Source organism: Bacillus rossius, chromosome 16, assembly GCF_032445375.1.
Source record: "Bacillus rossius redtenbacheri isolate Brsri chromosome 16, Brsri_v3, whole genome shotgun sequence".
NCBI classification, from domain to species: domain Eukaryota; kingdom Metazoa; phylum Arthropoda; class Insecta; order Phasmatodea; family Bacillidae; genus Bacillus; species Bacillus rossius.
In genome coordinates this window covers 27,475,812-27,489,689 of record NC_086343.1, presented here as the reverse complement: position 1 = coordinate 27,489,689, position 13,878 = coordinate 27,475,812, and the positions used below count along the sequence as shown (strand labels likewise).

Sequence of the window (13,878 nt, the reverse complement as noted above, 5' to 3'; positions counted from 1 at the left end):
GAGAGCCAACATTTCATGTAAACTTTAATATCCAATTTTAATTTTAATTGTAACTAGTTTATGATATAAGAAAAGTAATTTTTTTTTTTAAGTAGTTGAACGGTTTGCCTTTTACACGTGTTCTCAAATATAATTCAACAGTTGTAGAAAATATGATTTTTTTTAACGTGACAACATCTAATAAATCGATGAACGCCGGCTGCACGCACGAAAAAGTGTCCCGTTACGCTGTGTCTCGTTAAGCTCATTGTACGCTTGCGCCGCATCTATCTCACTTCCACTCAATTGGAACAACCATCGATTTGACTTTTTCAAGGCACATTAAACTTGAAACACTTCCATTGGTTTCCTACTTTTCCTATCATCGTCCAATCCTGAACAGAATAACACAGATTGGAAGAAGTTAAATAGCAAACATATATAAAAGTTATCGTTAAAATAATCTCTTCGTTAAAGTAATAAACATATTTTAATTAATGAGTGCAAATAAAAGTAAATTTTATCAATTAAATTTTAGATTTCATTTCACTCGTTTGTATCCATACAAAATAGTGATAATTCAATAAAAATGATTCAATTTTATTAATATAAGTATGCAATCATTTCATCAATGTTTTATTATGACGCTGTCACGTTAAAATATCGGCCGTCAACCGATTTTACAGACAACCAATTTTTATTTACAGAAACAATATATAAAGCTTAATGCTACTCACGTTTTGGAACCGTAAATGTGTTAAGATTTTTTTAAAACTATTTTTGTATTTAGGAAATAAAACTACGCTACAGAGTCCAAAAAGAACCTACGTAACAGCGGTTTATCTAACACGCCAAGGAAAACGAAAACTGGGTCAACTTAGCACGCATAAGCCAGCACGTTTACATAACGTCAGGGTTCACTGTTCAACCCATCCTTGACCCTTCCAAACGGCGAAGGTCTTTATTTTTTTTATCTCGACGTCAATACAAACACTCCCCGAGCCAAAACAAAGGAGACCGAAGGCCGTCGAGAACGCTCGTGTGCGACTGCACTTTTTTGTTTTGTTTTTTGTTTTGTTTGTGCAGTGCAAGATTGCAACCGCGATGCAAGCGACTGTCGCGCGTCTCAACTCGCCGCTTGGCTGTGTCGTTAGACCAGCGTGTGGCGAATCCTCAAACTCACCGAAATGTACTCCAAATAGTGTTCGAAATCGACACCATCTTTAGCTATCTGTATATCCATATCTATGGCTAGATGGTTCTTTCGTAAATTCACAGAAAGCGTTAATATTAACAATTAATAATCTAAGTGTTAAAGACTGAATAAAAGTTCATTGATAAAAAATTAAAAAGCGGTAAAACGTTTTATTTAATTTTTTTTAACAAGATGTGTTACCAATAGAACGATTTTATAATAAAAGAAGAAAATGAAATTAGCAGGCATAATGTAGTCCATTATTTAAAGAAATTAAAAAAAAAAAAATCCTTTCAGCGTTCTGAATTCTTATATTGTTCATGGCAATAAAAGAGTAAAGGCGTTTTTCATTATTAATACTCTACTATGCGAGACTAATGGTTATCTAGTGGCTCCATTCGAGCTTTAAAAAAAGCTTTAAAAAAAACCATGAAAGTGTATTGTTTCAATACATTCTATCGTCACGCACTTCAGATCACGTTACTTCGTTTGTGGATTCACAGATGACAGTGTAGTCTGCGATTGTATGCGGGAACAGAAAAAAAAAAACTAACGTTGAGTTTCCAGACTTTCAAACATTTGGCCATTAGTTTGATTCCATTTGGATGCAATCAAATACGGGGAAAAATCTTGCGCCATTACTTGTTCAAGTACCCGACAGACCCGATGATTTACCTTATAAAGCTGACCAATAGTTTGGTAAAACGCTTTTGGACAGTCCTTCAAGAAAAATTGCTTCATTGACATCGAAACGGTACGAAGGCTTCCTGATGTGTTTTGTGAACTACGAATGGAGGTGATGCTTATTTGAAAGGGATCCACCTAGAATTGAGGCGATGCATATTCCAAAAGGGATCCACCTAGAATTGAGGCGATGCATATTCCAAAAGGGATCCACCTAGAATTGAGGCGATGCTTATTTCGAAAGGGATTCATATAAAATTGAGACGATGCTTATTCCGAAAGAGATCCATATAAAATTGAGGCGATGCTTATTCCGAAAGGGATCCATATAAAATTGAGGCGATGCTTATTCCAAAAGGGATCCACCTAAAATTGAGGTGATGCTTATTCCAAAAGGGATCCACCTAAAATTGAGGTGATGCTTATTCCAAACGGGATCCATCCAGAATTGAGGTGATGCTTATTCCAAAAGGTATCCACCTAAAATTGAGGTGATGCTTATTCCAAAAGGGATCCACCTAAAATTGAGGTGATGCTTATTCCAAACGGGATCCATCCAGAATTGAGGTGATGCTTATTCCAAAAGGTATCCACCTAAAATTGAGGCGATGCTTATTCCAAAAAGGATCCATCTAAAATTGAGGCGATGCTTATTCCTAAAGGCATCCATCTAAAATTGAGGCGATGCTTATTCCTAAAGGCTTCCATCTAAAATTGAGGCGATGCTTATTCCTAAAGGCTTCCATCTAAAATTGAGGCGATGCTTATTCCAAAAAGGATCCATCTAGAACTGAGGTGATGCTTATTCCAAAAGGGATCCATCTAGAACTGAGGTGATGCTTATTCCAAAAGGGATCCATCTAGAACTGAGGTGATGTTTATTCCAAAAGGGATTCATCTAGAACTGAGGTGATGCTTATTCCAAACGGGATCCATCCAGAATTGAGGTGATGCTTATTCCAAAAGGTATCCACCTAAAATTGAGGCGATGCTTATTCCAAAAAGGATCCATCTAAAATTGAGGCGATGCTTATTCCTAAAGGCATCCATCTAAAATTGAGGCGATGCTTATTCCTAAAGGCTTCCATCTAAAATTGAGGCGATGCTTATTCCTAAAGGCTTCCATCTAAAATTGAGGCGATGCTTATTCCAAAAAGGATCCATCTAGAACTGAGGTGATGCTTATTCCAAAAGGGATCCATCTAGAACTGAGGTGATGCTTATTCCAAAAGGGATCCATCTAGAACTGAGGTGATGTTTATTCCAAAAGGGATCCATCTAGAACTGAGGTGATGTTTATTCCAAAAGGGATTCATCTAGAACTGAGGTGATGCTTATTCCAAAGGGGATCCATCTAGAATTGAGGTCATACTTATTGCAAAGGGAGTAATCAATTTCTGATCAATTTATAATTGGAAAGTTATTTAATTTTTTGCTCAATCCAACTTAAATTGTGATACTGTATTCTGAACAGCCAAATTCATTAACAACATGGCTTGTTCCTAGCGTTGAGAGCAAGCGGCGGACAGGTATCGCAGGGGGTGTCCGGCCGGAGGAAGAGACCACTCACGACAGACTGTAGGGTCCTCATCACTGCTGTCCGTGCAGTCTCGCTCGCCGTCACACTGCCAGTGGGTGGGGATGCAGCGGCCATTGGAGCAGCGGAACTCCTTGTCGGAGCAGGTCCTCGCCTCTGCAACACACGTCACACGCCCCGTCTCAGCCAGTCTTTCAGCGCTCGCCAGACCTCGGATACAATCACATCCACGTGTCCTCATGTTGCATGTGCACATACAAATCACTGTACAATCAAGAGAAAAAAATTATATTATGTTTAGATTAATAAGCAATTATGATAGATTAGACATAATAGTAACAAGCTTAACCAATTAGTAAAATATTTTAGTTGCACTTGCAGTCAACTCAATTAACAGCGTATCTTTGATTGTTGGCATTCTAAATTTATTATTAATCTAAATTCACTATTTTTCTGAATTTTGAATTTATTAATTTTTTTAATTTTTTTTTGTTTTTGTCCTTTGTGGTATCTCGTGTGTATTGTGTGTGTTTTTTTTTGTACCTTGCACACCCCTGTAATATCTTCTCAATGTGTTGGTTTGCATGTCACAATTTATAAATAATAAATAAATAAATATAGAACCTTCAAATAATGCCGAGCGTGATAAAAACATGCAAATCGTGTTTTAAAAAAAATTGACGCAAATAAACACGTAGTTTTCAGAGCGAAGGGTTAAACTACATAATAAAACGGTTCCGATAAAAGCGAGAAAAAAAAGTACATACTTGGAATTTCTAAACTCCGGCTATGGACACGATTTAGACAAGGAATCTTTACTAGAATACTGCCCGCTCTTGTTAAAAAATCCTTTAAACAGGTAATACATAAAAGTTTCCCTTTGGCTTTGTGAACTTCAGGTTCGCGCCGTCCACCACAAGACGGCAGCACCGTCGTCGCAACATTTTCCGTTCCTCGCGAATTCCGTTCCATTCACGAAATTACTTCCATTAAAATAACGTATACCGAGAGATAAGATGTTGCAGATCAAAAAATATTAGAACTTTCTATAAATAAAGGTTTATAATGTTCACAAGTCAGGCAGTGCCCATCCGGCAACTACGCACTGCCGTCTAAGCGTGGGACAGACTAGAGTACACTCGAGCACGCCGCCTGCGTCGTCAAAACACGCGCAGATTTTTTTTTTTCCTAACCTAACTAAAACTAAGTGTATTTTGGAGGGTTCCGGGTAAGGGAGGGACCTAGGTGCGTCTCAGGCCGAAGCCTATACGCCTAGTCATGCTGGGATTAGCCATGCAAGGAGAGGGTCGCATGCATCATGTGCTAGGAGGGGATTGGCCAGCCATGGCAGCGATTGGCGCCATGGCTAACTCCCCTCACTCTTAAATCTAGACTATAACTAGAGATAGGTTGGGCCCAGGTAAAACCTGCATAGACACAGGGAAAACCCTGGGCACATTCATGCGGGATGCAAATTGGCATGCATTACGAGTAGGAATTTACAGGAGATAGAGGATGGTCTGGAGTCTGGAGTTTTGCCAACACGCGCAGATCACGCGCTCGCGCGGCGGAAACTGCCGAGTCCACCCGAACGCCGCCGAACTCGCTCGCCTCAGCTACGAGAGAACACACCGGAGGTTAATACCCCGACAGCGCCCCGAGATGTTTGTGCGAAAACCTGGCTTTGTTGTCACGTCAGACAGAAGGTGTGCTCAGTGTAAACATTGTTTAATACCGATGGTACCAACACAACGAAAATAAATTGTCTTGGAAGAAACTAAACTAAATATCACTGTACAGAGTTATTGAGGAAATAAACCTCAAGTGTTTAAAATTTCTTAAAAAAGAATTCAATTAAAATTTTTTTTCAGAAGTTTTGTTTTGTATTCACACACCCGCCTGTGTAAGCACAGAGCGGTGCTTTGCACAGTATCAAGTTAGCAGGGAAAATGCGATAATATCCCAACCGCCCATTTAAAACTATTTTATTAAAATTGGTCTCCCATTTTATTTTATCGAAATTAAACCAAGATATCAAGCCATCTTAATTTTTATTTACTGACATGTCGTCGGTTCCAAAAGATCGATGCATATTTAAGACGTTAAGATTTATGGTGTAGTACCGAAGTTAATTTTGACCAAGCGTTTGAATACAGGAACGCTAGAAGTTCATCTTATGCAGTACTTTCACAAGTGCAGAATTCTAAGCAAATCTTGGTAAGTCATTATTTATTAAGGACGAATTAAATAGTCAGACTTGTACCATTCACTGATCACAAAAAAAAAAACTAAATTACATTTAACGAACAGAAAAAGTATAACAGTCGGTTACATAAACATCAAAGAGTAAATAACAGAAATACTGGGTTAACGTATTTAACTAAAGTTTCAATCTACATAAAATTGTGCGTTTTTGCCACGACGTTATTTCCGAAAAAATTCAAAATAAATTCTTGCCAACGTAAGTCAACAAAACCAAAATTAATTTCTCTACATCACGTCCCTTCTTTACAAACCAAATAATATATATATATAATTCATTAGTACGTTTTCATGGAATGGATTAAAGTAATTTCACCTCAAACATCGGGGTTTAAACATATTTACAGTATGTTCAATAAAAAAAAAAGGTTAGTTGTCCATTTGTAAACGGCAGATTATAGATAGGTGGCATTTAAACAGAAAAAAAAAAGATTGGTATAGCGACATTACATAAAACTTTTAAGGAAAAATAAATTATATATAGTTCTCAACTTCTTCAGAAATGTCAGCCAGCAGTAATGTGTTTCGTGCTTGCTCCCAGTACGCGAGACAAACTGCTGGTTGCAATCTGTACTAGAGCGGTACATAAAACGCTAAGCTGGCTTCACGTGGTCGTGGAGCGAGGCGGAGAGGGGTTATGCGATTACGGAGCAAAGGACAGAGCGAATGTGCGAGGGGAACACATGTCCCCGACAACGTCCGCCATGTTTTCCCCGCCGGGTGGCAAGCCCAGACGAATCGGCGGGAGACGATTGATCTGACCGCTGCTCCACAAAGACTGGCAGTTAAGTCCTATTAAAGACTGGCCTTCTGCAGCGATGCTGGAATTTTTGGTTTGCAGCAAGTTTAAATATCTTCGTTACGTATAAATATTTCTTATATATAATATATATTATAAACATATATAAATACATATTATATATTTAGTTTCCCCGCTATGGAAACCCACAAAAAACCTCTCGCAAGTGATCATGAAAGTTAGTCTGGCCATTATTACTATTTTTTTATATCTGCTCTGTTTTACACTTTAAGTATAACGAACAGAAGACAAGCATAAATCAACTGCCAAAAATAATAAAATTCAATGCATGAAAATTAAAATTTTGAAGAGCTTATCAAACAAAAACAAGTGTCGTGCAATTGGAAATTCTTTACCAGAAGAGATAAACTCAATCATTTTTTGGTTGTATTTCATTTTAATTTGTATCATTTCATATTTTGGTTATTTAATATTGATATGTACTGTTAGGTAAAATTTCCATACATTTCAGTTCTTTTCTTTGATTTATTTCGTTACAATACAAACATTTGTTTGGCATAAATCGACATTTCATGTTCAGGTTGGATTTATCACGCCGTGTACATGTCCTGGTTGGTTGTAACTGGGAGGGCTCAGGTTGGTCTGTAACGCGCCGTGGACAAGACAAGGCGCGAGTGAACCAGATGAGAAATACCTCGCAGTCGCGAGAGTTAAGTTCGTCTTGCGCGCAAAAGCCGCAGGTAAGAGGATTGCGGGTCGCGCCCGGATCAATGGGCAGGCCCGCACCACAGCCGCGCGATGCGGGTTGCAGGGGCGCGGGACTCGCAGGCGCAGGTGTCGTTTCACACCAGGAGCTTCCCAGGCGCGTTCCGCGGTCTGCGACGTGCGAAGTATTCGGGGCCAGAAAATCAGCTACTTTCACGTGGCACGTAATTTAAAAATATAATTTTGTCGTCCAGGCCTACAGGTTCAGTTTTTTCCCCCCCGGAATTAGTGACATGACGCTGGACATTAAGACTGGTGCAGGTAGGCAGGTTGTGATAAACCCGCTAGTGAAAACGCCCATTAAGAAAATTTAACGAGCACAATATTGTGTGTACTAAAGAGTAATTTATGTTCTACGACCTCGTTTGGGTCATCCCTTGCAGTAAGAGTTGGTCAAAACTCCTACCGAAATATGTCAGACAAACGTTTAGTAATTTCCAAATAATTTTGAAAGAATTTAAAACCGTTGCTATTAATAGTTATGATTTTTTGAACTTAAGTTACATACTTTCAACCCTTTTATCTAATTATTGGTGTTTAATACTAACTTTTTTTAAAACGAATTTAGTACTACTATTAGGATGTAACAATTTCACTCGAACCCTACTATTTAAATATTAAATGCGATATAATAGTTAAGCTTTCAAAACCATTCGCAATATTACACCCATATGGTTCGATTTGCCCAAAAATAAATATAACCAGGACCATATATCTAATTTGTATGTCGGCCGAGTCATTTGTGCAAAATTACGTCTTTTGTGTTAAAAATTCGTAAAAGTTTTATTACCACATTTTTATTAACTGGCTTTCTGATCTGTTTTTCTGTTTGGTACAAGGACTAAGAAACAGAAAAAATAAAAATAAAAAATTAACCACGTTCTTAAAATGAACTAAAAAGTATAAAATAATATATCCTAGCCTTATACAGATTTATAACCCCGTACGGATTCCTACAACCCCATACAAATTGTCCTGGATATTAGTGAGTAAAATTTTAATACCTATGAAAATACTTTTAAGATTTAAAACTATAAAAATTCACCATATATAATACTAAGAAGTGTAGACTGTTACTGTCGTTGAGAAAAACACACACAATTCATATCATTTGCAGTGCAATAAACTTTTAGTGACTTAGGTGAACTGTCCTTGCATAAATTATCCATCGCATGCGCCCCATGTTTTTCGTTTTAAATATTAAAAGTATTTTCATAGGTAATAAAACTTCACAATCACAAATTTTCAGGACGATCGTGTATGGGAGGGTACTTAATCCGTATGATGGTCTATACATACGTACGGTGGTCTATAAATCTTTAAAGGGCTATTTTTAAGTCAGTTTTAAAAACGTGGTATATAAAAAATTATTTAAATAACTTTATCTAACAGTTGAGTCGACCATGTTTTATGGGTACAGAGACCACACAAGTCGTACAAATGTTAAGACTACCTGTTAAAATCTTTCCTTCGAAATCTATCTTAAAGAATCTCACGAAGACACTTTTCCCAGACGTATACGTAAAACGTACGTATGCACTGCATTGTTTTGTAAATGATTGGAAGAGCGATTCATGATTCTGTACAAATACATGAAACAAAGAACAACGCCAATAATATAAAATAAAATAAAATAGTCGACAGAGACTTCACCTGTTATGGTAGCGATTATTATCATCATCTTCAGTTGAATTCTTAGCAAAAAGACTGAAAATTATGTTTAAAACAAAATAAAAGTCTTATTTCCAACAAAATACATTTTTAAACACCGTAGACCCTAAATTAAAAAAAAGCCACAGAAAAATAGGCATGCATCATTTTTCCACAGCTGCATGAATACAAGTAGGCATTTGCTTTTCAATTACATTAAAGATATAAAATACTACTTTTATTTTGCAATCGAGGTAAAATAAATTTCACCCTTAATTTTAAATGCAAAAATGTGACGCAAACCAGCAGAAATATGAAATAGACTAGATTACATTAAGTGCTGAACATAACAAAAATGATTTTGTGCGCAATTCTTATTTCTGCCATGTGTCAAACTACACAAATGACATCCTATATAAATAGTTACGCTCATCTTGGAGACAAGCATATTGTGAAGCACAAGTATTAGCCTACTCCATAGATATGTGTATAAAATAGAAATTATTTTCATTTGTATAATATTGAAATAAATGTAACTTTTAATAAAAAAATGTAGGTTATTAGAAATTAAAGTGTTTTTTTTTATATTCATAACTTTTCAACGGGTGCCTTAGTTGACAAGTCTTTACATAGTGAACATTCTCTACACATAAAAAAAAAAATAAGTTTCTCAAAAGTGGCCAAAAGCGATTTTCTTTCTTTCAAAAGTTCAATTACAAGTTCCGTAAAGTGCTGCTTCAAGAAAAAAGTACCGAAGTGTCAGCCCGGGGGGGGGGGGGGGGGGGCAGCAATTTTTTTAATGCGGAAAATTGTTTTCCAACGGCGCAGTAATGTGCGCAGCTAAGCAGTGCGAGACATGCGCGAGGAAATGAGGGGAGGGGATACAGTCCGCCAGGGGAAAGGGAGGAGGGGGGTTGGGTTACAGTCAGACATGCAGACACACGGCACTCTGCGCCAGCAGATGTGTGGAGAATGTGCGCACGCCGGATTTTAGCCAAGGCCACGGAACGCTCACCCCGCTCCCTTCTCGCCTACACCCTACTTGATACGGCACGAAGTAACATTTCCCCCCCCCCTCACCCTTCCATCGTAAGCGCGCCGGAAGTAAACAAAACCGCTGCCGACGTGCGCCGTGTCTATAGGGTGGTCCGTAATGACGCGAGAAAAAATAATAGTTAAAATATTTAGCTCCAGATTTTACTGCTATTGTTCCAAAATGCAAACGGAATTACAAAAAAAAACAAAATTTGGACCAGCTGGAGAAAAGTTTAGGGGTCCCTATTTATTGAAAGTTGAAAACTTAAAAGGTTGACTAGAGTGGCGATACTAATCACCAAGCGCGGCTCAAGAAGGGGGGAGGTGGGGGTGATAGCCCCTCCCGAGACCAATTTTATTGATTAGTGTATATTTATGTTCACTTAAATATTTAATTTCATATGTTAAACTTTTATCTCATCAAACGTTGCATGGAGCTACTAAGGTTCTGTATTTGAAACTGAAACCTGTAATTTGTAAATAATATTCCAAGGCCAATATCTGACCACTTTCATTTTTTTTTTTTTTGCAACTACGACCTTTCTTTGTGCGATAGCCCCTCCCGAAAAGTCGTCCTGAAGCCGCCATTGCTCTTCACTGACTGGATATGGGGTCGAGGAAATACCAGGAGTTAAAGATCCTCCGTCGGATTGGCCAGGAACAAGCTACTGCTTGCCTGAACGCTCAGGATGATTGGAACCCGAGAATAATAAAAAAAAAAGTGCGCATTCTGGTATTCGACGAAACATCTGCCAATACAGGATTGAAGAGCGCAGCATTATGCTATTCTTAAAGAGTTTTAATACTAGTCTTGTGTGGCTTACACGTAGGCCTACAAGAAGTAACTTTGAAAGAAAAAAAAAAAGTCCACCATTTCGAAGGTACACAACATTGTTAACTGAGCCTGCGTGTGTGTGGCTCAACCACAACTCTGAACTTGGGCTTTTGTAATTTTCAGTAAATTCTTTACAAAAAAAAAACAATGAGTTATGAGATGTGATAGAACCATGGAAAACGAACTTTAAATATGTAATTTGCAAATTTAACCAAGGTTGCCAAATTTAGACAGGCTCTCTTGGTTCTGAGACAGATGTACTAGAACTTACGTAAGAACAGTCATAGATTTATCTAGACAGTCTCAGGTTGAGATGTTAGTTACCCGGAAAATAATTTGTGCAATTTTCCTGCGATTTACTGGAAAATTTTCTGCAGATCTGAGAAAAAAAAAATTAACGAGTTACAAATATACAGAAAGACACAAATTTCATCGACCTTTAAAAAAACAATCAAATAAACCATATACGTTGTATTTCTTTACTAATTAATGGCTCACTACTGCAAGCTATAGAAAGAAGAAATGTTGAGTTAACAGAATCTACCAATTTGCAGAAAATAAATTACCGTATATCTTATAACAGCCTATTTCAAATTGTGTGAATGTTATGTTGGAAATGGAGGAAAAGATTACTAATTTTTTTTCTATAAAAAATTAACTTCCCTTTGATAGAATTTTTCAAAAAAAAAAAAAAATATATTGTTTTATTTCCAGAAAATTTTCTCAAAGGAAAATTTCCTTCGGGAAATTCTCACACACATCTCTAGCCGTAGGGCTACGAAGTTTAGCTGCAGCCTCGTTCTCAACCCTTCTCCAGTCCAATTAAGGACCAAGTTCAAGACGAGAACTCTTGAAAGGGATCATGGGGGGGGGGGGGGGGGGGGGGCTGGCAGGATAAAAACACTCCTCCGGCGCTGCTGGCCCCAACACTTCCCGAAGAAAAGATAAAGTAAGAGGCGAAGAAGTCAAACGCAACGCCTGCGTGCGAGCCGGCGCCAAATGATGAATGCGGCCATTAGCAGATTACCGCCGACTGTTCCAGCTGCCTTTTTCACCCCCGCGGAAACAAGCGAGAAGCGAACGTAGCGGCAGAACAGCGCGGGTCTTGTTTTCGTTTATATTCATTACCAGCGCCATTTTTCACGCCCCGCTCCGGCAACGAGTGGAGCGAAAAGTAGAAGAGGGGAGGGGAGGGGAGGGGGAAAAATTTAATTGCATTTTCTGCTGTCAGAAGCACCCCGAGCCTGTATTTTTCATTTACAAAGTTCATCGTTAAAATGAAAACGTTGCCAGCTCTTTCCTTCGCTAACATTTTTTTTGTATAAACTACAATAGTATTCTAATTGAAGGGAAAAAAAACTGTTAATCTTAAGCTGAACTTCGGACATTACGGAATATACTTGAAATTAGTTTCCAATTTGTAGACGCTGGAAGCATGGATGGAAATTTACGGCGAAGATTATTAATAATTGAGCCTGTCAGGAAACATTTTAAAATTAAATAAATTATAAGCCTTGTTTTTTATTTTCGGTCTCACATCTGACAAAACAAGTTACACCTAAAACTCTACACACACGAGTGTCATCTACTGTACATCAAATTAGCGTCACGAAATACCAAACGAATATTTAACGCGAAGTGTTATACGAACCGGTATTTAACAACAAAAATAATTCATGAATACTTGCAGTGCAGATCCGACCAAAGAAGAGCCGATGATGTACATTCTGTATTGCACAGACCCGAACAAGCCCGAATATCTACTTTCGGCCAACTTTGTCAGTTTTTTTGGTTTATTACTTTACATAATTGTGGATGGATGGTTACGTTAGGTTAGTATAGCTACATTAAAAATACTGTCAAATCATTTTAATGTCAACGTTGGCCGAAGGTAGATAATCGGGTTTGTTCGGGTCTGTGCAATACAGAATGTACATCGTAGGCTTCCCCCGACCAAAAGACATTAGAAATAGCCAGCAACTTTCTACAAGAGAGACAAATAGACACTGCACATGAAGTTTGACGCCCCATCAAGAACCAACACGCAATGTCCGGTCGTAAGGACGTTACGTAATCTACAATGTACTGATTGTCCATGCTAATTGCGAAGTCCCTGGAAGAATAATAGAAATTCAGAATAACCCGTAACGATGGAGTTGATTCCTCGGTCGAAATCTGCGGCGCTCCGACAGGTTTGAGGTAGTGTCAAGTTCTTGGAAAACATTGGCGGATTCTTTTGACAAACCCCCCCCCCCCCCCCATATAATGTTATATTAGTTAATATATTGTTTACCGAGGAGAGAGTCATAACGTAAGCCGATGTTATATAGAAACATATACCCCTCCACCCTTTAAATATTCGTCCTTAAATGTTTGATTACGAACATTTTACAAAAATAAACAAATAATTTTAAGCAGAAAAAAATCATTGTATGCTCCTTCAAATTAAGAGTATTATTTAAAGCTCTAAACAAATTAGTCGACTATCGAATCATTCGATTAACAGAGTGAAATTTCAAAATATGTAATGAAACGGCTCGAAAAAAGGACGAAAAATACTTTGAAAAATAACATTACTAAACGCCGGCTTTGGACTGATTTTCGACAAGGAATTTTAACTACTGCCCATCTGATTGAAATCCGTTTAAAATTTTGTACGTTTTATAGATTACCTTTGGCTTTGTGAACTTTGGTTCGCGCCATCGACAACAGATGGCAGCACCATGGTTACACATTTCCGTTCCATTCACGAAATTACGCCGCATACAGAGAGCTAAGATGTTTACACATCAAAAACCCCATTTAAAGTTTTACTACAGATGCATCGACCCTTTCTGAGAACACCCCAATATAGCAGCACCTAACAAGAAAACTTAATTGCTAGATAATTCGAATTCTTGTAACCCTGTTTGATAAGTGTTTTCGTCGACTTGCGCAGTGCCTAGCAGCCCGCCTTCAACTACCGGGGAAACCCCTATTTGATGAGCCTAAAGCCACTTTTAACAGTGTTGCCACCCTTCTCGGTCTTGCAAACGTCTGCTGGTTACATCTGCTGGTTACATCTGTGGGGTCGCCTGAATTCTCCGAGGCCGTGGAAGGCACTTCCTTCCACACTGGAACAACACACGCATTCGCGAATCGACAAACACTTTATAATTATACCAATGTGTGCGTGC

At 38.1% G+C, this 13,878-nt stretch overlaps 1 protein-coding gene across 6 annotated transcripts in view; it reads right to left on the bottom strand.

The window, feature by feature from the left end:
* Positions 1 to 13,878, bottom strand: part of LOC134540050 (very low-density lipoprotein receptor) — a 494,291-nt gene that overhangs the window by 61,914 nt on the left and 418,499 nt on the right. For all 6 annotated transcript variants that reach the window (XM_063382497.1, XM_063382495.1, XM_063382496.1 and 3 more), the window contains one exon: positions 3,429 to 3,551. In XM_063382497.1, the coding sequence (XP_063238567.1) occupies positions 3,429 to 3,551 (123 nt within the window). The remainder of the gene's footprint in view (positions 1 to 3,428; positions 3,552 to 13,878) is intronic.